Raw genomic sequence first — 24,390 nt, forward strand, 5'->3', positions numbered from 1 at the left:
TATATTGATAATTATTTAATATCTTAGGTTACAATATCGCATCATCAAGCGCCCAAAAAACCATTAACTCTTCTATCGTTTTATAAGCGAAAAGATGATAAACCGGAAAGTGGCGAAACTTCAACATCTATTCTTGATAATTCAAAACTTGATGGGGATGAGCAACGTCCTACCAAAGTTCAAGTTGTCGAAATTGAAAGAGTTGAACCTTCTTCTCGAGTCCAAAGAGTCGGAGTTCAACATTCTTCCAAAGTTCAAGAAGTTACACCTATGGAAGTTGATGTCACATCTCTATTTGAACGTGATCCGGGTAAACGTATTACTATATATGAATACCCGCTTAACAAACGTGATGAAGTCCGAGTAGCTTATCTTAGAATGGGACCTTGTTGACTGGCTCATGAGAACGAAAAAGATTATCCATTGACTATATTTGGAAGGCAAGGACGTTGGTTCAACGCTAATTAGTACAAACTATTTCCTTGGATAGAGTACTCACTCCACAAGGATAAAGCATATTGTTTCTATTGTTTTCTTTTTGAAACCAATCCTCCGAAGCATCAAGTGTTTACCATTAATGGGTTTCAAAATTAGAGGAAAGTTAACAATGGGAAGCAATGTCCTTTTTTGAAACATGAAGGTGGTCTTTGTTCTCCACATAGGTCGGCAACATTGTATTGTGAGAATCTAATGAATCCTTCTCAATATATAGATAGTGTTCTCAATAGACTTTCTAATGAATCGATTGCAAATAATCGGATCCTACTCCGAAATGTTGTTCAATGTATTCGAATGCTTGCACTACAAGGGTTTCCTTTTAGAGGCCATGATGAGTAAAAGAAATCAAAGAATTGTGGAAGCTTTCCTGCAATGTTCGAGTTTTCAAAATTGTTGAACAAGAAAGTTGCTGAAATAGTAGGTAATTGTTCGGGAAATGCCATGTATACTTCATATGGTATTTAAAAGGCACTTTTGCATATATTTGCCTAAAATGTAAGAAAGAAAATACGTGAGGATGTTGGTGATGCAAAGTTTTGTATCCTTGTGGATGAAGCACAAGATAATTCACGGAGAGAGCAAATGGCAATTATTATAAGATTTGTTAATCGTGATGGTTTTGTTAGAGAGAGGTTTTTTGCTATTGTTGGTGTTGAAGACACTTATACATTAACTTTGAAAAAAGAGATTTCCAAAGTTCTTGCTTGTAAGAATTTGCTTATTGGAAATATGAGAGGCCAAGGTTATGATGGTGCTAGTAATATGCGTGGTCAATGGAATGGATTACAAGAACTATTTCTTAAGGAGTGTCCTTATGCATATTATGTGCATTGTTTTGTGCATCGACTACAACTTGCATTAGTTGCGGCTTCTAAAGATGTTTCCAATGTTTGGTTATTCTTTTCAAAGTTGGCATCCATTGTTAATCTCCATGTTCTGCCTAAGAGGAAGAAAGAGTTAGAGAAAGCTCGAAAAGAGGAAATTGAAAACTTGTTAGTAATTGGTGAGCTTAATAGTGGACGAGGTGCTAATCAAGTTTGTACATTGCAACGAGCTGGAGAAACTCGATGGAGTTCTCACTATGAATCTATTTGTAGCTTGATGGAGATGTATGATACAATTTGTACGGTTCTTGAAATCATCATGAAGAATGGATCTAGTAACACCATGCATGGGGTAGCTAAGGGTTCTTATGTTGCTATGAGAGACTCTGAATTTATCTTTATGTTTTATTTATTGCATAAGACTATGGGAATCACAAATGTACCATGTAAAGCTTTGCAAGTGAAGTCTCAAGACATTCTAAATGTCATGGGTTTAATCTCAAGTATGAAGGAGCTTCTTCAAGAGTTTAGAGAAACAAATTGGGATAGTTTCTTTGGGGATGTGATTTCTTTTTGCAAGAAGCATGACATTGATATTCCTAATATGATCTATCGTCATATGATGGGTACACGTCATTCTTGCCAGCAGAATGATTGTATTATAGTTGAGCACCACTACTACGTTGATATATTCAATGTTGTAATAGATTACCACACTACACTATAACAGGCTATTTGCAACGGCAAAAAACCATTGCTAATAATTTTTGCAACATTTTTTAAACGTTGCAAATATGGCGTGGGTAAAGTGTTGGAAATTTTTGCAACGGTAAAAAAGAGTTGCAAACAGAAATTCCTAACGGTTATTAACCGTTGCAAACTGAAAATTCCAACGCTTATTAAGCGTTGCAAACAGAAATTTCCAACGCTTATTAACCGTTGGAAAGTTTTGTTTCCAACGGTTTTTAAGCGTTGCAAATATTATTTGTAACGCTTGTTTATACTTGTTTCGTACAAAATTTTAGCAACGTTTTTAAATTTGTAACGGTTATGAACCGTTGCTGATGGGTTGCAAATAAAAAAAAATCTCATATTTTGTAACAAGCTAAACCTGCCCCATTTCATTTTATTAGGACGCACTTAACCTGCAAAAATAACACTACTTGTTATATATTGAAACAAACATCTCATTTCTATATTGAAACAAACATCTCGATTCCATGATAAAGTCCCGGCCCATTGCCTTTTCATACCATTTGACAAGCAAAAGACTGAAAAAATAGGATATTCGTTAAACCATGTATGCAATATAATTTCAAAATATTTTCTAAGAGTTACAAATTCATATTTACAAATAAGGGTAACATATTCAATATGATTTTCCAAGCAATCTCGAATCATTGCAATACCAAGTATTGGTAATGGCTTCACTCACTATAAATCATAGTGTGGCTCCACAAAGTCCATCTAATTCCTAAAATTCACAAAACAAATAATGAATTTAGAAATACAATAGTACTAATTAAACTCATGCAATTAATTAAATATTTGAAAATCCACCTAAAGGAAGTAAGAAGTTGAACAAATGAGAAAATGGAGGGTGGAATTTTAAGCTTTTACCTTGACGATGAGCTTGAGGTAGCATGATCATTTGATTGGGGAGCAATTATTTTGGTCTGCTTCTTGTTTTTCCCTCCATCAAATTGATACCCTACACAACACACTGAACAACACATTGAACGACAACAAAATGATCTATCTAGCTATTCTAAAAGGCTTTGAAACACTTTATATATAAACAAAATCACCACTTCTATAAACCTAGGACTGTCCATTTTAGTTCATGGCAAAAGTGATGTCTACCGAAATCACACATACTCATGAGAGAATTGAGGGTTTCTCTAGAGTTCCAGTGACTCAAGATACATCAGCTAGTGCTTATCAATTTATGGGTTACTTTTTGCTTAACCTAGAACTAGGTATGGAAACAAATCTTATTATGCCCTTTCACGATAATAATAATATATTTGATTTATATGAAATATTGCAGTTACAATTGCAAGAATTCCTTTCTAAAGAATTGGATAGTGATATCATTAAATCAAGGTTAACAAGAAAGCTAGTGAAATGACTCTATATGCCATTGATATACGGTAAGAGTATAATAGCAATGTCTCATGACATTAGTGAAGTTTATGGTTCATTGCTAAGTTATAAGGATTATTATCCTATAGCGAAATTATATTTTCAATTTTGGCAATGCAAATATGCGGGTATATATGATCTCACGAGATTGATTAACCTAATCGGTTGGTCATGTTCTTTCTGGAAGAGACCAGTATTCTATAGCATAGAGTATTTCACAACAGTTCATAACTATATGTGTAGCGAGAAAGTAGAAATAAAGGTTTCTAATAAAAAAGGAATAAGAGGTCATTGGGTAACTCTTCGAATTCCTACATTGGATAGGGATACGCGCAAGAGTCAAATGGCTACCTGCGCCAATTTTATTCATCAGAAGGATGCCTTAATAGCCATTAACGTAGTTGATTCATTAAATGAATGTCCAGTATACACAGTACACGATAATTTCATAACAGCAGCAGTTCACGCAATAATGGGGTCTTCGAGCAGGTTCTTTTCGTTCGACCAACTCCACTATGAAAGGACCCAAAGGCACAGCATCCCCGGTCTTAGTAGCGGTCGGTATGGAATCCCAAGGGAAGGGGGTCTAGCAAGGGATTCCCAAGGAGATCAATCTCGTAGTTCCTCTCGCGCTAATAGTACGAATACCAGAACCGGATCCTAAGCATTGAAGCAAAGGAGATCTATGCTGGGCTTCGCTAAACTAGTTTATTTATAGCCCTTACTTGGTAGAGCTTGGGTTGGTTTTGATTGGGCTTACTCGATAGAGCCCGCTTTGTTCACGGGAAGCTTATTCTGGCTGATACGATTACTGAGTGAGCAAAAGAAAGAAAGGAATTGAATCATAAGAAAGGGACAGGGACACAGATCCACAACCACAAAGCCAACCAAGAGTAGCAGATGCTAGACCTGTAGACCCAGTTCAGGGAATCAGCCCGCAATTCCTGAACCTGTGGATCATTATGAGAAAGAGATCTGAAAAAAGCCTCTTGCAGTACCGGCCGTGTACTTGGCTCCCACTCCCATGAATCAGATAGTGCCATACGTCCCACCAAAGTCGTCCGATCCTCTAATGGAGAAGATTAGTCGCCTTGAACGGGCAGTCAATAAGTTGAGTGGTGACAAGTATGATGTTGCAGATCTTGATAATCTCTCCCTATACCCCAAAGTCATGCTTCCGTATGGTTTTAAGTGGCCTGAGATAGATAAGTATAACAGAACCAGATGCATAACGAAATAGGATAAAAAGAGGCTTACCTCGACTCTGCTTGAACCCCAGGAGAGGTAACTCAATAGGTAGAGGCCTCCAAAGGAGGGTTAGGCTAGGCTAATTCGACTTCATTTGTCTACTTGATGCTTACCATTTGATCATGAACATCGTAAGGTGCTGCTCTTCGCAAATCCCAGCCCCGGATGCTTACCTATACCCATAGCCTCAGCCACCCCTACTTGCTTTTAGTCCTTTACCGAAGAAGTTCTACTTTCCCTTTGACCTCTTGTAAGTCACTACCTTCCTACCCTCTACGGCAGACTATAGCTTGGTAAATAATAAATGACCTTCCTCTCCTTCTTAAGCTCTTGAAGATCCTTTCTCTCATCAATAGCTTTCATAATCTCTGTCTTACGTCCATCAATATTCCCCACTGTAAATATAATAAGCACTTTTTCATGCCCGCAACACAGTAAATGTTCCATCAGCTGGGCCGGTTAGTTGCAAGATTTTCACTGACTGACCTCTTGTAACTCTAAACAGTTATGAATATAAGCCCTTTACGTCACTTCGGAAGGGAATGGAACCTAGCTATGCGACTAGTCGATTTTCTTACTAATCACTCTAACGAGCAATATATGTCTATCTTCTAGCGAGAGGAACCCACATACCCACTTTCCTCTCCCCAATACCATAGTGGTTACCGGGGCCTCATTCTAGGTGAATTACATTTTTCTCTATAAGCCTAAACTACACCGACATAACAACACCCGATTTCGTAATAGTCGAAAAGCAACAACATTGAAACGATAACATACGTAATCTTGTCTTTATCTTCCACTCATTATCACCACTAGTCCATCATCTGACTTGATCTGAGAATTAGCTAATTACCATCCGATAGTACAGTCTCATTCAATAATACAGCAATAAGGATAGCACCGACCATAGTAGCCAATGCGAGAGTTTTGACTGTAGGAGGAAGAGGCTTAGTCTCTTTCTTCATTGCAACGTGTGCTTCGTTTTTTATTATAGCCAACTCGTGTTTCATCTCCGTTTGAAACTTCTCTTTTGAAAAGTCATTTTGAAGTTGGTTGTGAAACACTCCATTGAAATGTGGAAAGTCGAATGTTCTTACCCTACCCTCTGCAGCGTCCTTGAACAGGCGAGCATATTTCGTAGAAAATGCATTCCTAGGAATTGCAAGTTGTATCTTTGGTACTAACATCCACCATACTAAAAACCCAGTTAACAGAGATAGTAAAAGAGCCTGTTGAAAGGTGGTATAATGAATAAGAAGGATTGTGGTGGGTGCATGGACTACGGAACTGCTATAACTCGATCTATTTAGAGGATCAAATTCCTTATAACCTTCTTGCTTTATTTGATTAAACAACACATTTGTCATCTCACTTAAGTGATGGGATTCGATAGGTGCATCAATAGGGCTTTGCCGATGGGCTGGTGGTTGTAGGGTTGGATGCCCCACATCAAGCTTGATACCTTGCAAGCCGAAAGGTAGTTGGGGTGCTGCAGCATCTATTGGCTGAGTCTTATTAGTTTTTAACCAAGCAATAACAGGGTTGGTCTGTGTAGACCTTTGTAGGTTGTAAGAAAGAGAGGTGGGATATGAGACGCTAGAAGATGGAGACTGTGGACGACGCGAACCTAGAAGTGGAGACATACGAGCTTTGAATAAAGAAAGAGACATGATAATAGATTCTGATAATGAATAGGATGAACTGGCTTATTAAGAACTAAGTCAACAAATAGCACTATTAGAAGAATAATACAACCCTTAACTAATACGATATATACCTCCATAGATATCACCAACCCTTTGAAATGCCATTTATTTCTCTAGAGCCATATGACACACATTGATTGCATAGTTAAATAATACAACAAAATCCTATTTCCTTTCAAAGAGCGGTATCTTGAGGTTCAAGGAACCAACAACTCCTTCAACAAAACTGGACAAACCCAATATACACTCAATGACTGCCTAAAGGAAAGCAAAGAAATTTTGCCACATACTGAGGGGACAACCCGAATTAAATATAACATCTACTCTTGCATTATTTAGAAGTAAGAAAACATTATTGAGTCTTGGATGCTAATTTCCTACAGACCATAATAGTGGCATCATGCGCCATATAAGGAAAACTCCAAAACAACAATGGTACGTTGTAATCCATAGGTTCTGAATTTGCAAAGATTCCAAGTATGGATCTTCTAATTCCAAACACTTCAAAAGTGGGTGAACTGAAGTAAAATTCAAATCAGACTGCTTGAACTGCGACAAGCTCACCCAATAGTCATGTTTAGATAATAAGGTAACTTACATAAAGCTGCACTTGAAAACACCAAATTCAAAATCATAATGTGCAACTATGTGTGCATAGCTATACACGCAAGACGGACAGAGGCATGAAAACAAAATTATAAATATAAAAGTAAAAAAGCATCTTCACCTTTAGTTTCTCAAAGAACTCATCTGTATACGGTTTCCCACCATTTTCAGCTATGACCTTGTTTATAAGGGATAGCACTTCTTTAAGCTGTTCATCCTTCTTATTTTCATCCCTGGCCTTGTTATCGAAAAGCACAACACGATTTTTGCACGACTTAAGAATTTCCTGCATCAAGATTACACATTTGAACTGTTAATAAACTTTGACTCATATAAAAAATTTCAATGTTGATAACAATATAAGTACTTGTGTATTCTTAACTTCGACACAGGTGAGACATCAATACTAAAGTCTTTCATGTAATATATCTTCTTTCATAAACAGTAATGTACTCATTTGGGGAATTTTCCGAAAAAGGCAATGTAAGATGAAACAGAAGGACAAGGTGGCTAGAAGAAGAGTGGTGATTGCACCAAACAAAAAGTTTGGGAGATCTAATGATGCAGGCAATGTCATAAAAAATTTGAGTGCACTTTCTATGAGATTCAGGTGCTCATACAACATGGACAACTGAAACAATTACCAATATTGTAGTTAGTACTTAGTACTTAGTATTGGATAAAAAGATGAAACATGACCTGTAAAGGTTTAGGGCACTCATGACCCAGATAATCTTATAGGGTCTCGTCATTATCTTCAAGTTCATCACCACCAGTAAAAACAACAATCATGTAATCGACAATTTTCTCTCCAAAAAAGTTTTTCAGAGTTTGAATTGCGGCTTCTTCAAGTGAAAAACGAGTCCTAACAGAAAAAACAGCAAGAACCGCATGAATCCCATCCTTATCCAAACGAATACAATTGACAATCTCTTTGCCGACAATGTTAGATCCCACAGAAAAATCAAAGAGACCTACAAACAAATTTTTTGCATCAGCATTTTAAGACCAGAAATGGGTGTGCTACTCAACCCATGATTTGTAAAACTACTTTCTCTTCTCTAATCCTATCAAATACTCTAATTAAAAGGCAACCAAAAAAAGGTTGACACAAATTCAAATAGATCAATAAACTACCTGGAGTATCAATAATATTTAATATTTGGCCATCTCTTAAAACAGATCTCTGCAGTTCACAAGTACTTGTAACACCAGATGAACTTGCTGGGTCGTTGTTGTTGTTTTCAAAGCAGACATCTCAGGCCAAAAACTGGTTTTCAAAGCTTTGGTTTCAACACAATCCATTTGTTGGGAATTAGAAAAGGAAGAAGAAGGTAGGAAGTGATTGTTCTGGGGAAGAGCAGGAGGGGTTGAAGGAGAGAAAGATAAGAAAACCCTAAACTAGCGGCTGTGAGAAAGAAATGGAGGTTTTCTATATACCGAGCGCGATTTCTTTTTTGTTTCCCTATTTTCGAAATTTTGACGTTGTTTTGGTTTTTTGAATTTATAACACTTCTCAAACGATTTTCAAGCGTTAGCAATTAATTTCACAAATTCACCAAAATAAAGTAACGCTTTACAACATTGCTAACACTTATATAGCGTTGGCAATTTACTAACGATAAATAACCGTTGCAAAGCAAAAAATGTGCGTGTTGCAAATATCCTATTATGGTGTAGTGCAGTTGGTGGAGTTGAAGAGTAGATTCTCTGAGGAGACAATTGAGCTTCTTTCTCTTAATTCGGCTTTAATTTGGACCCGAAAGATGCCTTTAAGCACTTTCATATTGATGATATTTGCAAGCTCGCTGAGAAATATTATTATGAAGACTTCACGAAGCATGAGATACTTATTTTGAGAAGTCAACTACAACATTATAAGCTTGATGTGACTCGTCATCCTTGTTTTCAGAAATTGTCTACCATTTCTGAGTTATGTCGAGCTTTAGTTGAAACAAGAAAGTCAACTATTTATCATTTGATTGATAGATTAATTTGTCTTGTCTTGACTCTTCCTATCTCTACAACGACTGCTGAACGAGTCTTTTGAGCTATGAAACTTGTCAAAACACAACTCCATAACAAGATGGATGATGAGTTTCTTGCGGATTGCAAGGTTATATACATCGAAAGGGAGTTTGCTAACGAAGTTGATATAAAGTTAGTAATAGATGAATTTGATAAGAAACCTCGCAAGTCACGATTTCATTAGTGTCATGTTTTAACATTTGGATGTCTTTTGTTATATTTGTCAAGATCTATTGTGAGTATGTGTCTATGTGAAAATATTTGTTTTTGTTCATTTTGAATAGTATAATGAAGATGATTACTTTTTGGTATAATGTTTGTCGAAAATATGAAATCAAAAATGATGCATGTATAGTTTTTGGTGGGACATTGTTATAATTTTTTTTTTTTTATTTAACTTAAGTACAAAGACCCCAGATTAATATTCCTGGATACGCCCCTGGCTATGGGTATAGGTTCTATGCTCAAACCCGGCCCGTCAAGCCGCTTGACTCACACCGTGTCAAAAGTCGTTGACCCAACTCCATTGACCCGCACAATTTCAAGACTCCACTCTAATATTTTTGTATTTTCTTTATATTTTCTTTTAATTTTTGGGATATGAACACAAACTTATGAGTTCAACATCAATTTCAAATATTCAAATTTGAACATTGGGCAAATATCAAGAGTTTAAATTCAACTTTCGAATTTTGGAGAAGATGGTGAATCATTCATCATTGTATTAATTTTGAATTCTTATAGTTTATATTTTATTGTTTTGTACTATAGATTCTTGCTCCCATCTTCATTTTATCATGTTATGGAAAATAATAAATTTACAAATGGTAAATTACGAGAAGGAAATTTCAAATTTTCAGATATGGTTTTGGGTTAAAGCTCAAGTTTTTTATTTTTGTTTATTTTTCATTGATTGATTCCATTTTTTTTTTCTCTATGTTATGAATTGGAAAGATATTACTTGCAGAATTATAAAGTTTTTTTTTTTTTTTTTTTTTTTTGAAGAGTGTGAAATTGGGTTAAAATGATAATTTCCACCCAACCCGAATGACCCGCCCCGTAGGCTGATCCAATAGGCTGGGTGATGGTACTAAGACATGACACTTCAACCCGTCCCTCACCGACCCATCACTATTTGACCCGCGATTGACCTGGCCTTCCCCGTATTACACCCCTATGTTGGAGTAGGTAATTTTGGCCACCATTTAACATAGAGAAGACATCAATTTCATTTGTTTATTGCATTCGATTTTCTCGTTGGATTGGATAATAGATAAACCAGCATGAATTTTTTTTATTGCTTAGGATCATAGTCACAAAAATCTCTGATTTTTTTCAATAAAACGTAAAAAGTCTCTGAATTGACAGGTTACCGAATTTCAAAAATGAATAAACAATAAAAACGGTAAAAGTCTCCTAATTCTCGATATTTACCGATTTTTTCCGATTTTTTTGATGATAGATAACTTTCTATTCTTTTATTTTAATATTTTATTTTCTAAATTACAATTATTTGTAGGATATCATAAGATATAACAAGGTTTTACATATATATATTTGCAAATTTTGAATTTGATATATGCTCAAAGTAACCCTGACATAATGAACAATCATGCATTGCATACTATTTTATGTTTTAATTATTTATGGGAGATTTTTTTCAAATTTTTTAACGAATTTCTATGAATTAACGATTTCATCTTTGCCGAATTGATGCCGAATTCCGAATTTGTGATTATGCTTAGGATGAGCATATCATGCAACAACTACTTGAATTTCTTTCGTATAGAAAGGGGTTGATCTTACCTCGGTGCGCTGTTAAAGGGAATGGTATATATAGAGGGTAGACGTTGTTGAAAGTTGTAATTTCTCATACTTATAACTTAAAATGAGAACTATACCCTAAAAAAACTAAATGTGGCTTGTGTCAAAAGGGTATTCTAAGCCATTTGACAATGTTAAAACTAGTAATTGGGCTAAAAGCCTAAGTTTCTCAAATATTTATGCCCTGCCCCACTTCAATTTTAATTTCGCCATAAGTCCTATGTAAATTTAAATTTACATATGAAATTTCATATACATATATAAAGTTAAATTTTCATATGTAAACTTATAGTTTCATATACAAATTTAACTTTACATATGAAAAGAAAACTATGTAAATTTATATTTGCATATGTAAATTTATATTTCTATATGCAAATTTAAATTTACATATGAAAAGTAAACTATGTAAATTTAAATTCACATAGGATTTATGGCGAAATTAAAATTGAAAATGTGTCCTTGAGCTGAAATTATAAGTAAAAAAATAATGACGTCAGCCTGGTTTGGGGATTATGGGGAAATGAAAAATCAAAGTGGACTTACTGCGAAATTATTATTGAGTTTTGTCCTTGGGCCATAATCTCGTCTGATGTTAAAAAACTTTAAAAGGAACAAAATTTAGGGATAGTTGAGAAATGAGGAAGCAAAATGGTTGAATAGTGAGAGCTAATTGAGTGGCGTCTACATAGCGAGTAAGAGAAACTTGTTTAACATCATATCTAAATTAAATTTCTCCCTGAAATCAAGTATTTTGTCCTTTTTTTTTTCTTCCTATTTTTTCTACCATTTCCATAACTTCTTTGTCTCTGTTTAGGAAATGGCAAACTTTCCACCAAACTGTTATGACAGGAAACTTTGGCTTCCATCTGATGATTTTCCAGATGAAAAATCTGCTAAAATTAAGCAACCAGAAATAGAACTTCCATCGGAACTTACTTACATGGAGGAACTCGCGCAACAACTTTATACTTATGCTCGACAGGAGCAACAACAACAACAAGCCCATACCAAAAATGCTAGGATGCCTACCCAAAACACACAGGTTCATTTAACTTTACTCTTTAATCCATTTTCTATGTGAATCAAACTATTATTTTATTTAATTTTTTGCAAAATGTTTTCTTTTGCCAGATTCATCCAATTACTCCAATAAGTTCATTTTATCCGAATCAAATCAGATTGGGTTTCCAGGTTCGTGATGGTGGTAATTATGGTTATAATTCTGTTGTTAAAGGTACTAGTGTGGTTGGCAAAGTTTATTGTAATGATCAAGGTGGCTATCGTGTTGAGTTGACATCTGGCTACTAGCTTCACCCTATTGAACATGTTTATACTCATGTACGAGTACTAAAACAAATTGTTTAGAAAAACTAATTTTGATTTTACTATTTGAGGTGTTTCTTTATTACTATACATTTGCTTTTGATTTTGTGGATTTTTTTTTCCCGTTTTAAATTAAAAACTCACTTTCATATGTTTTTTGGGTGTATTTTTTATTTGCAGAGGTATATGTTTGGTCAAGTTAGAAGTAGAGATCTTCAAAAGCAACAAAACCAATTGAGATGCTTTTATCCTTTCGAGGCAAATGGAGCAAGTTTGATAAAAGGTACCGGAGTTTTCTTACCACGTGTTGGTACAAATTTGGAAGCTCGAAAGCAAAATGGTAAGTTAGTGAATTCTCATACCTTTATTTTATTTATTTATTTTTCCCTCTTTGACTAATTATTTGAGGGTTTAAGTTATTTTTTGAAAGGTTAAACCATATTTAGCTATAATCAAATGCAAGGTTTAGCTTATATTCACATTTTTTTTTCTTTTTGTACCTATTTTATTTTATTTTTTCTTGAGAAATTTGCATAGTTTTTTTAGTTTTAATCTCTATCTTCATATTAAAGCTCCCACAAAGGGTATTTTTCGAACTCTATTAAAATTCCGTATCATCATCTCCTATTAAAACAAGAATTCCTCTCCTATATATTAAAAAGAGAAATTCTAACACTTCTAATTAAAATAAGAATCTTTCTCCTATTATAATGGGAATTCCTCCCCTATTGAAAAAACAAAATCTACCACTTCTAATTAAAATTAGAATCCTTCTCCTATTAAAAACGGGAATCACACATCTAAATTAAAATGGGATCTCTCCCCCAATTAAAAAATGGGTTTTTAAAACTTAATTAAAACAATTTATTGAGAAATTAAAATGAATTTTTAAGACTTTATTAAAACAATTTGTTAGGAAATTAAAACGGGTTAGCGACAAAAACATGAATCACAATTTGTTAGAATATTTCTATATGTATAGTTATGATTGTTGAGCAAGTTTTCAAAAGAGTTGATGCGTATGCACGGGTCTACTTTATAGTGAGTTCATATTTTTGTTTCAGCTTCATTTTCTTAAGAGATATTTATTATCCAATTTAAATTTGGGACATTTAGCTCTTAAAATAAACCAAATGTACTATATAGAATGGTTGAATATGTGAATCTACATTCTTTCATTTACTTCTAGAGGAGGGAGACAACATCGATATAAAATAGAAAAATCATATTTGGTTTTAAACAGAAGAAAATGTCAACCAACAAGTTAATATATATATAATGAATGTTGATTGCTATCTTAATGTTAAATTTATTCTCCAAGCAAAACATATATTGATACACTAAGATGTTGTTAGGTGGCAAGTCTAGAGAGAACTGCTGGATCCCGACCAAGAAGAATGTTGGCGGAAAGAAAGATGTGGAAGAAGATGCCCCGACCGAGATATGTTTGCCTCAGGAATGGACATATTGAGATATGTCGCAGAGGGAAATAAAATTCTCTTAATAATGACTCCTAGAGAATAGGAGAAACATATAATGCCAATTCAAAGATTGGGTTTTCCTCTAAATTGAGGAAAAAGAATATGGCTATTGTCAAACAACAACTCAATAGTTAGTGAAAGTTAATTATTATATATGGTATCATCAACATTTGACATTCTATTGTGAGGACCAAAGTGAAGTCTTATTTTCTTCATTCATTTTTTCTTATAATTGGTAATGTCACAATGTCATTGCATTTAAAAAAAATAATAATAATAAACCAACTATATGTTTATTGGATTGGATATCAGTAATAAGGCATACAAACAAATGTACGTAGTAGACAAGCTCGCTACAAATTGCGCTACTAGTCATTTCATAACATACAACAAATCCTATTCCCCCCCTATGGCAACTTGTTGCATCCTAATACTCCCTGATCGAACTTGGAAACTATTATTCTAGTAATTAATAAGTTGCACCCATGGTTAAACCTTGTTTTGTTGTGCTTCAAGTGTTAGTCGGATTAACTATTAAGGGAGGATGATTAAAACTTTGTTTATATTTTTGTTTGGTTATTATTATTATTATTATTATTATTATTATTATTATTATTATTATTTGGAATTTAGTGTTTCAACCCACTTGAGATTTTATACTATATTTCACCTAAAAAAGAAAAAAAAATGTTTAATTTTGAACTATATATGGTGTTTAGGAATGCCTTTAATTTGGATGAGTGATGAAAAAAATATAACAACCATACTACAATGACCCTGTGTCGATATTGTTCTCAGTTACATCACCCAAAAGCAGCCCAGGTCCAAAGTCTACCCATACATGTGTCTTTGTCTTCAGAGAGTGGGCCTAAAACCCACAGTTCCAAAATAATTATAGAGAAAAGACACCCCGTTTGTTATTTATGAATAAAACCCACCCGGTTGATTTTTTAGTTATATTACCAGTTTGCCCTTTAATACAAACATCAAATATATGAAACCCGGCTTGTATTGTTTCAAAAACTTGTGAACTTTGTTTCGAAATTTTTGTGAAATTTCTTCCAATAATTTTGTCTTCAATAATTCGTTAGATTTCTCTAGCGAAATTTCTCCCAAAACTATATATCCCATTGCAACATGAATGTTATAATGTCAAGAGAAATTTTCCCCAAAATTGGATATCCCACTGCAACATGAATGTTGCAATGTCAAATGCACTTGACATTGCTACCAAGTTAGTGTTAATCCAAGAAAGTCTCATGCTTCAATTATCAATTGGTGTTGAATGTAAAACTTGTATCATCTATGGTAAAGAAGTATAATTGACAATCACAATAAGTCATATACACACTCAAAACCAAACTGCCACTAATCATAATTAAGCTATCTATTTATCATCTCTATTATTCCAATTTATTGGACCTATCCTAACTTGTGTGCATAAAACGTCACAATTCTTAATCAATTTGCAATGTCAAGTACACTTGATATTGCAAATACACAACGTCAAACTCATTTGACTTCCTAACCAACAAAAACAACATAGAAGCAATTGAAATGATAACTATCCTAGATCCTATTATTTAGAAGTAATAACATTAATTTCTTTATAAAACTACTACAAATTTCGATTATATGACATACGAACACTACTGTTGAACTATATTTCTTTTATGACTAAAACTAGTGCTAATAACTCGCCGGATCTACATGGATTTCAACCATCACCCTCTCACTTAACAATAATTCTACACTAACACAGAAAAAATAACATGGTTAACCAATACAATGACATGGCACTCCAACATCAATGTTGTACCATGAAAAAACACCACTGCAACATCAATGTTGCACATAGAAATATCACTACAATATCAATGTTGCACCATGAACAACCACCACTGCAACATACATGTTGCACTACACTGACTGCAACATCAATGTTGCACCGAGAAATATCACTGCAACATTAATGTTGCACCTTGAAAAAAACACCACGTACTCAATATACATGTTGCACTAACTGCAACATCAATATTGCATCGAAAAATATCATTGCAACATCAATGTTGTACCATGAAACCAACTGTTGCACTGACTGCAATATCAATGTTGCACAATAAAAACCACTGCAACATTAATGTTGCACTGAAAAAATACCACTGCAACATCAATGTTGCACCGAGAAATATCATTGCAACATCAAAGATACACCATGAAAAATTAGTAGAATGGAGGATTTGTTATGAATGGAAAGAGAATAAGTGTTTTTAGAGAGAGAAAATAAGTTTTTATCTCTTATTTTCATCTAGGTGGACATAGGTCAACATGCCACGACACTGTGTCATTTTTTCTGTGTTAGTGTGCAGTATTATTGCTTACTTAATGAGTGCTCTTCCATTTTGAGCTTATAGATCCTTTGTCAACCCACACATATTAGCTTGAATTCTAAACATTGATGTTAATGATTAAATAATTATTTTGTGGTTACATCCATATTAACTTGTAACATCAATATGAACTGCTTATTCTCAAATGAGAAAACACAACCATGACTGCACTTACCAAAATTCAAAAGAACTAATATATATAATGATCTAATGAATTCACAAGCGTAAGTTGCAATGCATGTCATTCCGTGGAAAATCTTATACAGTTGCAGACACTCACTGAATTAAGTTGATCTACTAGTAAATAACCGATAACACTTGAACTTGGAGGACAAGAGCAAATGACTTGTCACCATAGATTTCATTTATTGCATAGTTCACATGTTTATTTGGCTCTATATATATTAACAATTAACGTTTAGACATAGCTTTCAGAACTGAAAAGGTTTAAACAACAAAGTCAGTCAAGCTAACGATTATGGATATTAAGGAACATGGTATAATTCATCTACTCATGCATACTCTATATAACTCATTGATATTTAAGTACTTCATGTAGATCGATTATAAATTAATTATATGGTCTGCTTTGTACTGTGCATCACCTAAGTGGATGTCTAACATTGCACACCTAAAAGCATCTTCCTTTGCTTGACTTTCCAAAACACAAAAAGTAATACTTCCACACCCAACTCAGATTCAACTGCAACACTCATTCGACAAAGATGAATTGATTCACACTTGAGTATTCTAACATTTACATCTTTAAAGTGATCAATCTCAAACAAATTCAAATACAAAGCTCAATTGAATGCAAATACACTTCAATGTCAATTTGATAAAATGCAAAGTAAATTGGATAACGTTAACTTCCACTCTTTGTAATTTTGACACACACAAGAAACACAAGAGTGAGTGGTGGAGAAAGCATTATCTATTGATGAATTAATTTGAGGAAGAGATGAAGTGAGTGGAGGAGAAGGATTTTATTCTCGAAATGGAATGAGTGAGAACTTTTCCATGATCGACAATGGTCTCTCTACTTCTTCTTCTTCCTTCGTCTTCTCTCTATCTTCTATTTTCTTCTACTTTCGGTTCTATCAAGAGGAACTACTAGCTACCATCACGATAGAATAGAAGAAGGGTTAAAACAGACATTTAAAAAACTAAAAAAGATGAGGTAGTTGGGTCAATGACCTTATCCTGCAACTTAATGTATCGGACCCCTTTAAATCATAAGTAAAATAACCGGGTGGGTTTTAGCCATAATTGCCAAATTCAATGTCTTTTAGGCTAATTAATTCTAGATTCAGGGTTTTAAACCTAGTAATATGCTTTGTCTTTTGAGTTAAAACCTCAGTCGATCCAATATAACCAGGATCCAAAATGACTTCCTAACTGATGTGAGTCTAAACCCAATCTAGAGGTATTGCAATCCTACCACTTTAGAAACAAGTCGTCATCGGATCCGAAACAAATTGTAACGACCATACTACCATAAACATGTCTTGATCTTGTCCCCATTTACGTCACCCAAGCCCATATCCAAAATAAACCCATACATGGGTGAGGGATTTTAACTCATAAAGTTTCTATATTAGTACGTACTAGTCAATCCAATATAACCAAGATTCAAGATGGCTTCCTAGCTAAGGTCAGGGGCCGACCTAGGAGAGGGCTAACAGAGGTTATAGCCCCCCCTAACTTCCCCACCAAAAAAAAATCATTATATTTATAGTCCTATACTATGAAAATGCAGGTTTCTATCCATATTAATATGTGAGTATGTACAAACCCAATAAAACATCCTTGATCTAGTCATATAGGCCCACTCTAGATCTATATACCTATTTTCATCTAGGCCTACACTTTTCCTAAAAAAAATTCTACAGTTCAATTTCATAATAGCCCCCTCTTGAGTAAAATTCTGGTTCCACCCCTGGATGAGGTTAGACTAAACCCAATCCAGGATATCACAAAACGCCTACAAACACTCTTGTTTGATGTAAGCAATGGCCAATGGTCAATCTTTTTATTTTTTTATTTTTATTTTTATTTCTTTGATGATATTGGTTGGTCACTTTTGCACCAACTAACCTTAGCTAAATGCAATTGTGAGTCGTCATCGGTCTAGCAAGGGTAACCTAGTAGGTAGCTGAACAATAAAAACGCACACGTTGCTCATTCGTTTGCCAACTTGTACCCAGAATGCCGGATCAAATTGAACACAATGTGGGTTAACTCCCATTGCATCAGTGCATGATAGGGGTGGGCAATGGGCCGGGTCGGGCTAGCCCGGCCCTAAACATTTAAAGCCCTTCAGATATTAGGGCCGGGTGGGTCGGCCCGGCCCTAAAGTCAGCATAGATATATCGGTCGGCCGGTCACAAGTCTAAATCTCAAGACCTCGACCACAATTCTAGCCCTCTTTAAGGGCTTTAGGGCCGGGCCTATTTATTTTCTTTTTTTTTACTACATCAGTTTTAAAACTCATTTATATTACAAAAATGTACAATAATCTACAAACTCAAAGTCCAACCAATCTAGTAATAATCCTGTATAAGTCCAAAAATTTAAAATGCACATCCACAATCTAATGAACTGAAGTACATCGAGAGTTCGGAATTTGTTATTCCTTGTACTCAAACCTCACTAAAATTACATTTAACATTGAAATACATAGACAAATAATTATATTATCATTTTAAAGGAAGAAGTAATAGATATAAAGAAGAAACATAATAGTTTTGGTTAAGGGTCATGGAAGTTGTTAAACTATTTGTAATATCATAAATTATTTCTATAATAGATTCAAACAAATATAATATTACCTTTCTTCTAATTTAAAAGTGATTCAAGCTTTGTATATGGAAATGAAAATATTGGCTTTTGAACAAGTGATGGAGAAAGGTTTGAGATTATAAATGTCATTTTTCTGACAAAGGGTGTTTTTTGGTTTCTATGTTACAAATGTCTGCTCTGTATTTTGCTTTAATGGTGTGGAAGGAAACCTTTAGTTTTAGACTTGGCTTGGATGTGAATAAAAATATAATTTATAAGAAATAAGTGAGAAAAGAAATTGAGAATAATAAGTTATGGACTTTGACTTGATGATCAAAGGAATAAAGTCTTATTTTTTATTAGGCTAGTGCTCATTGTTCTTCATGGTTGCTAAGTTGACAAGTTTTTGTTATATAAAACAAGTTATTGGAAGTACCCTTGGGTGTAAGTGATAAATTACAAAAGACAATGTTATTTTAATTTAAAATATTTAACAAAGAGTTGGACAATTATGGTATGTGTATTTATAGTGAAAGTATGAAACAGGGCCGGTTAGGGCTTGGTTAGGGCTTGGTTAGGGTCGGGCCTATGTTTTAGAATCTTAGCCCTAGCCCTGCCCTAGAAAGCATTAGGGCCGGGCCGGCCCGGCCCTAAACTCTGTGAGGGCTTTAGTTGTGAGGGCTTTATAGGGCTTAGGGTCGGGTCGGTCAGGGCCGGGTTAGGGTCGTTAGGGCCAAATTCCCACCCCTAGTGCATGATCGCGCATATTTTTCCACCTACTTTGACAACGTGTCTGTCAAAGATTCATGAGTTGGAAAAGTTTTCATCTAACTTTCGCCGAAATTCCAAAAAAACCCCAAATTCGGAAAAACATGGACTGGTAAAAATTGAGATCTCGATATCTAGCATAATACAAAATATCCCGATATATCGCGATATTTGAGAATATCTATCCAGATTTTAGAGAAAGATATATAAATATCACGATATGTTCAGAGATATATACAACTGTAAATATCAGTGATATTTTGATGATATTTGTGATATTTTAGGATATTTTGCGATATTTGGATATATTTGGTGATATTTTGTGTATATAATAATTTTATTTAATATTTACCATTATATTTCAAATAAATATAAATAATATATTGCAGGATTTGAGTTTAATCTCCCTAGTTAGAAATCCAGTCCATTAAAACCCCCTCAAATCGTAACAACTCACAAAATCTCCCTGCTTTTAAGAAAATAGGAAACTGACAAAAATACCCCCACTTAACAAATCCGTGAACCCGTGAATCCTTCTATTTTTTCTCTTCCTTCTCACTTCCTTTTCTCTAACTTTTTAGATCTGAAATATCTTCTCTTGCAAATCTAAATTCACATAGTTTAGGATAATAAAGTGACGAATCATCAACAAAAGAGAAATGAAGAACTCTACAATTTCGAATAAAAATTGAAAATCCAAAAAAAAAAAAAAAAATCAAACTTTCAAGTTCTAGAAGAGATGGAGATGAAATTGAGAAGATGGCTGCTCCCAAAACTACGACAAACAAACCAAATCTGGTGAGAATCTTCAACCTTTAATCCTATTTTTAGAAATTTGTATGAAAAAAATGAATTTTTATATCGCGAAGTTAGTTTGTAAATACAAATTTACATTTGTTTATTGATTTTACTCTGTATTTTATAGTTTTCATAGTTTTGCAATTTCAAGTTTGGGTTTATTCTGAATTTTTATGTTTGTGTATGTAGTAGTTTTACCATGTATTTTTATATTTTCGTAGTAGTTTTTTATCTACATTCTTAAATTTGCGTAGTGTTTTTACTCTGTTTTTTCATGTTTGTGTAATATGTGGTGATAGTTTTACTCTGTATTCTTAAATTTGTATAGTAGTTTTACTCTACATTCTTAAATGTGCATAGTAGTTTTACTCTGCACTTTTAAATTTGCGTATTAATTTATTTATGTTATTTTAAACTTTGCATAGATAGTCTTTGTTATTAATTGGTTTTCTCTCATTGTAACAGAAGGAAAACGAGAATAAGTCGTACAAGACCTTTAGAGCTTCTGCATTACCTACGCTTGGGGTTGTAGCAGATTTTAAGAAAAGGCTTAGAGTTTGAGGACCATATCTCAACAATGAATATGGGATCTAAAAGAAGAATGCAAGAAATGATGAGTTGATTTTGTTTAATCAGTTCTTGGTGGATTTGTTATTAGATCTTTGATGTAATGACTACAATTGTTAGAATTCGGATGTAAAAAGGCTGATTTGGCTTAATGTGTTGTTGGTAAATGATGTAATGGGAACCTGTTTTATCTTTTCAGGTTGGTAAAAAGCAAATTGGTTTTGTTTTGTTTCAAAAATATATTGTGTAAAAATAATTTTGCATAGGTTATGATCTGTTTTTCTCTATGAAAATTTAACTTTTCATAGATCAAATTATTGTGTAAATTTAAATTTACATAGATAAGTTCTCAGTGAAAATACATTTTAACAGGTTGTATAAAATTACATGAGTTCGTTTGTCAGATATTAGATTGGTCAATTTCAAAGAAATGTTATGTGAAAACAATTTATCATGCATAGTTTCTTATTTGTGTTGCATACTTGCATGTAAACACACTCTTCTAAATAAATTTAAATTTTCATAGATCAAGTTACTATGTAAATTTAAGTTTTCATAGCTCTAGTGACTATGTAAATTTAAGTTTGCATAGTACAAATGTTTTTTCGTCAGACATGTTTTGTTTCACAAATCTATTATGTAAATTTAAATTTTCATATGTAAATTCTAATTTTCTTATATCAAACTACTATGTAAATTCAAATTTTCATATATCAAACTACAATGTAAAATTAAATTTTCATATGTCAAACTACTATGTAAATTTAAATTTTCACATGAAAATCAAAATCTCTCAAGCTAGCAGGTGGGATGAAGACCCCGATGGGAAGGGCATCTTCATCAAGGAAAAATAAAAGGGGAGTGTAGCGAGTGAACTGAACCCAACTCCTCATTTATGATTCCAATACTAAACATTACACCAGGAATCACTTCTTGATAGAAAGCAAAGTCTTCACTTGCCAACACCTTGTTACACAACTTGACATTCTCGGAACCGAGTAAGTGTCTGCCAACCATTTCCACATGTTCATGCAAGGTTTCATCATTCATGACAGCTGGGTAGACTGGACGCTCCTTCTCCTTCATGTCAATAATAGCCTTGCATCTGTGTAAACCAAGCCTGTTTTGTGACCACTGCATCCACTCCATGCATATCAACATGATTAATACATAATTTTATTTCATGCAGAAGTTGTTTCTTACAATTACATAGAACAAACACGTAATGGAGAGAAATATACTACTAACTTTAAGCAAGTATATCCCCGCTCTAAGAGAATCCACGAATATCTTCGCAAACTCATCATACACTAATATTTCATAAGCATCACAGGCTTGATCAATCAAGATGTGTTTAAGCCGAAATAGAAAGGTCAAGTATGGATGATAGTTACCTCTTTTAATCTCCACCGAGTCGGTGTGTAGGCCATTTGTTGTAAGACACCTCAAAGTGCCCCTCAACATCACCACATTTAACATACCCCTGCCAACATAGAATTCCAATAAACCACATTTCTTTCGGGCATCTCATCAATCAACATCTTTGCTTCCTTAATACTCCCAACCAATGCATATCCATTAATCATAGTATTCCAATGCATATATCCAGAAATCTATATTTACATAGGTATGCAGATATTTTCAACATTTAAAGCATGACAATATCACCAATTTAAATTTTAATGACATGAATCTAACGAAGAAGAGAATAAGTAAAATTAAAATAAAGAAGAAGATTGAAAAGATGATAATCAAAAGTTCAAAGAAGTGTATTGAAAAGAGGTTAAAACAAAAGTTAAAATAAGAAGATTTCTCTCATGCCAAACCTTATTCTTTAATGATGTGAGAATGAAGAGATCAAATCGCGAAAATAAAACTCAACTCCGAGCTGAAATCGGTGTGTTCTTTGTGTCATTGTTGGTTAAAAATGGCGAGAATAAAAACCCCAAAACAGAGTTGTGTGCTGGAAAAGAAAAAGGGTAAAAAGGGAAATCAATTTTGTTTGGAATTTAAAAATAGACCGAAATTTTATTACTTTAGCAAAAAGAGGGAGTTTATTTCATAAAAACTTAAAAATAGGGGGGTAATGGGTTAGGCCTACATGGGGGAGGTTTTGAGTAATGGGTTAGGAAGGCAGGGGTGTGAGCCACATTTCTTGTAATGTATTGTGATATATCAAAAAATATCTACGATATTTGTTGATATTTTGGATATATCTACGATATTTGTATGTAAAACAATGTCAAATATCTCTAAAGAAAGGGATATATCCACGATACATATCCAGAAATTGAATATCGATAAATATTCATATTCTGATATTTTGTACTATAGTATGTAGTATGTGATTTAGATTTTTTTTTCCCGATAATCTGTAATTACGAAATGCGGGGTTCATTCTATAGTAAAAATTCACCCTCTACTACATATACATACGATCCAGCAAAGAGCCAATACTACAGCTACAAAAAACCGACGTAGAAGACATAGCTAGCGCCTAGCGCCAGCAATGATTTAATGTTGCATGTTAGCGAGACTTAAGGGGCTAGCAAGCACGTGCTCTATAATGCAAGAGAGAAGAAGCTGCGTTTCATACACCACAAATCCACAATAATAATTATGAATTAATTGAGAAAATAGTCAACTAGATGTTGAAGTTGCTGTGGTTCATCCACCAAAATACTCAAATGCGACAACTCATTAATTAATTGGTCGTTTCAAGGCCAAAATACTATGTTCAATTCTAATACACTTAATTGTCAGAATTATTATTAAATAGTGTATGACCACTGCCTGGGTTCAGGCCAGCAAGGTCCACAAGCAGTAGTAGTATAGCCTTTACTAATTTCAGGAAACACATTTGGGGCATTTCGCCATGAAATACATGAAGCAAGCACATTTAGCCATGAAATTATAAAGGTGGTGAGCCATTACAATCCTCTTCCATTTAGCTAGATTAGTCACTATTAAGTCTAACACAAGTAAACAACCATTGAAAGATTAGCACACCTCATTAAAAAAAAAATATTTAATGGGAGCTCTGCCATAAGAAATGCTGGGCGGCAAGCCTCACATGTTATGAGTCGCACTATAGTCTATACACTCTTCTTAGAGTAACTAATTAAAATTTCTCTATGGGTAAAGTATAAGTATTTAAGTGTACCATACGTACTATTATATTTCGTTGAAATATATGAACTGCTCACTGCTCACATGAGCCTGTTAAATTAAATTAAATAATTATATGAGCGACACAGTTGAACGATGAATCACTAGATCGTAGATGTAAGATGTATGAGCCTATGAGGTAGCATGCATGAGATGAATGTTTAGAAAAAAGACAGAGCGTGTAATTCCAAGGTCCAGTAGTCCTTATAATTTGCCCAAATGGGTATTG

General features: G+C 34.0%; 1 protein-coding gene and 1 pseudogene across 2 annotated transcripts; one reads left to right on the forward strand and one right to left on the reverse strand.

Annotated features, from left to right (window-relative positions):
• Positions 1–1,080: 1,080 nt before the first annotated feature.
• Positions 1,081–2,049, forward strand: LOC147486241 (uncharacterized). Its single transcript, XM_086573689.1, has one exon. The coding sequence runs from the start codon at positions 1,081–1,083 to the stop codon at positions 2,047–2,049; it is 969 nt and encodes a 322-aa protein (XP_086429815.1).
• Positions 2,050–2,566: 517 nt separating this feature from the next.
• Positions 2,567–10,187, reverse strand: LOC147486242 (immune-associated nucleotide-binding protein 9-like; annotated as a pseudogene). The gene is made up of 6 exons (XR_015202758.1): positions 10,184–10,187; positions 8,168–8,287; positions 7,730–8,004; positions 7,152–7,316; positions 2,943–3,033; positions 2,567–2,796 (listed from the first exon to the last, which is right to left on the reverse strand). The product of XR_015202758.1 is annotated as an immune-associated nucleotide-binding protein 9-like (transcript).
• Positions 10,188–24,390: the final 14,203 nt, after the last annotated feature.

Source organism: Coptis chinensis, chromosome 7 (assembly GCF_015680905.1).
Source record: "Coptis chinensis isolate HL-2020 chromosome 7, ASM1568090v1, whole genome shotgun sequence".
Classification (NCBI taxonomy): domain Eukaryota; kingdom Viridiplantae; phylum Streptophyta; class Magnoliopsida; order Ranunculales; family Ranunculaceae; genus Coptis; species Coptis chinensis.

Bases quoted from the DNA above. Each gene is read 5' to 3' on its own strand.
- LOC147486241 (XM_086573689.1), top strand. From the start codon at position 1,081: ATGGCAATTATTATAAGATTTGTTAATCGTGATGGTTTTGTTAGAGAG.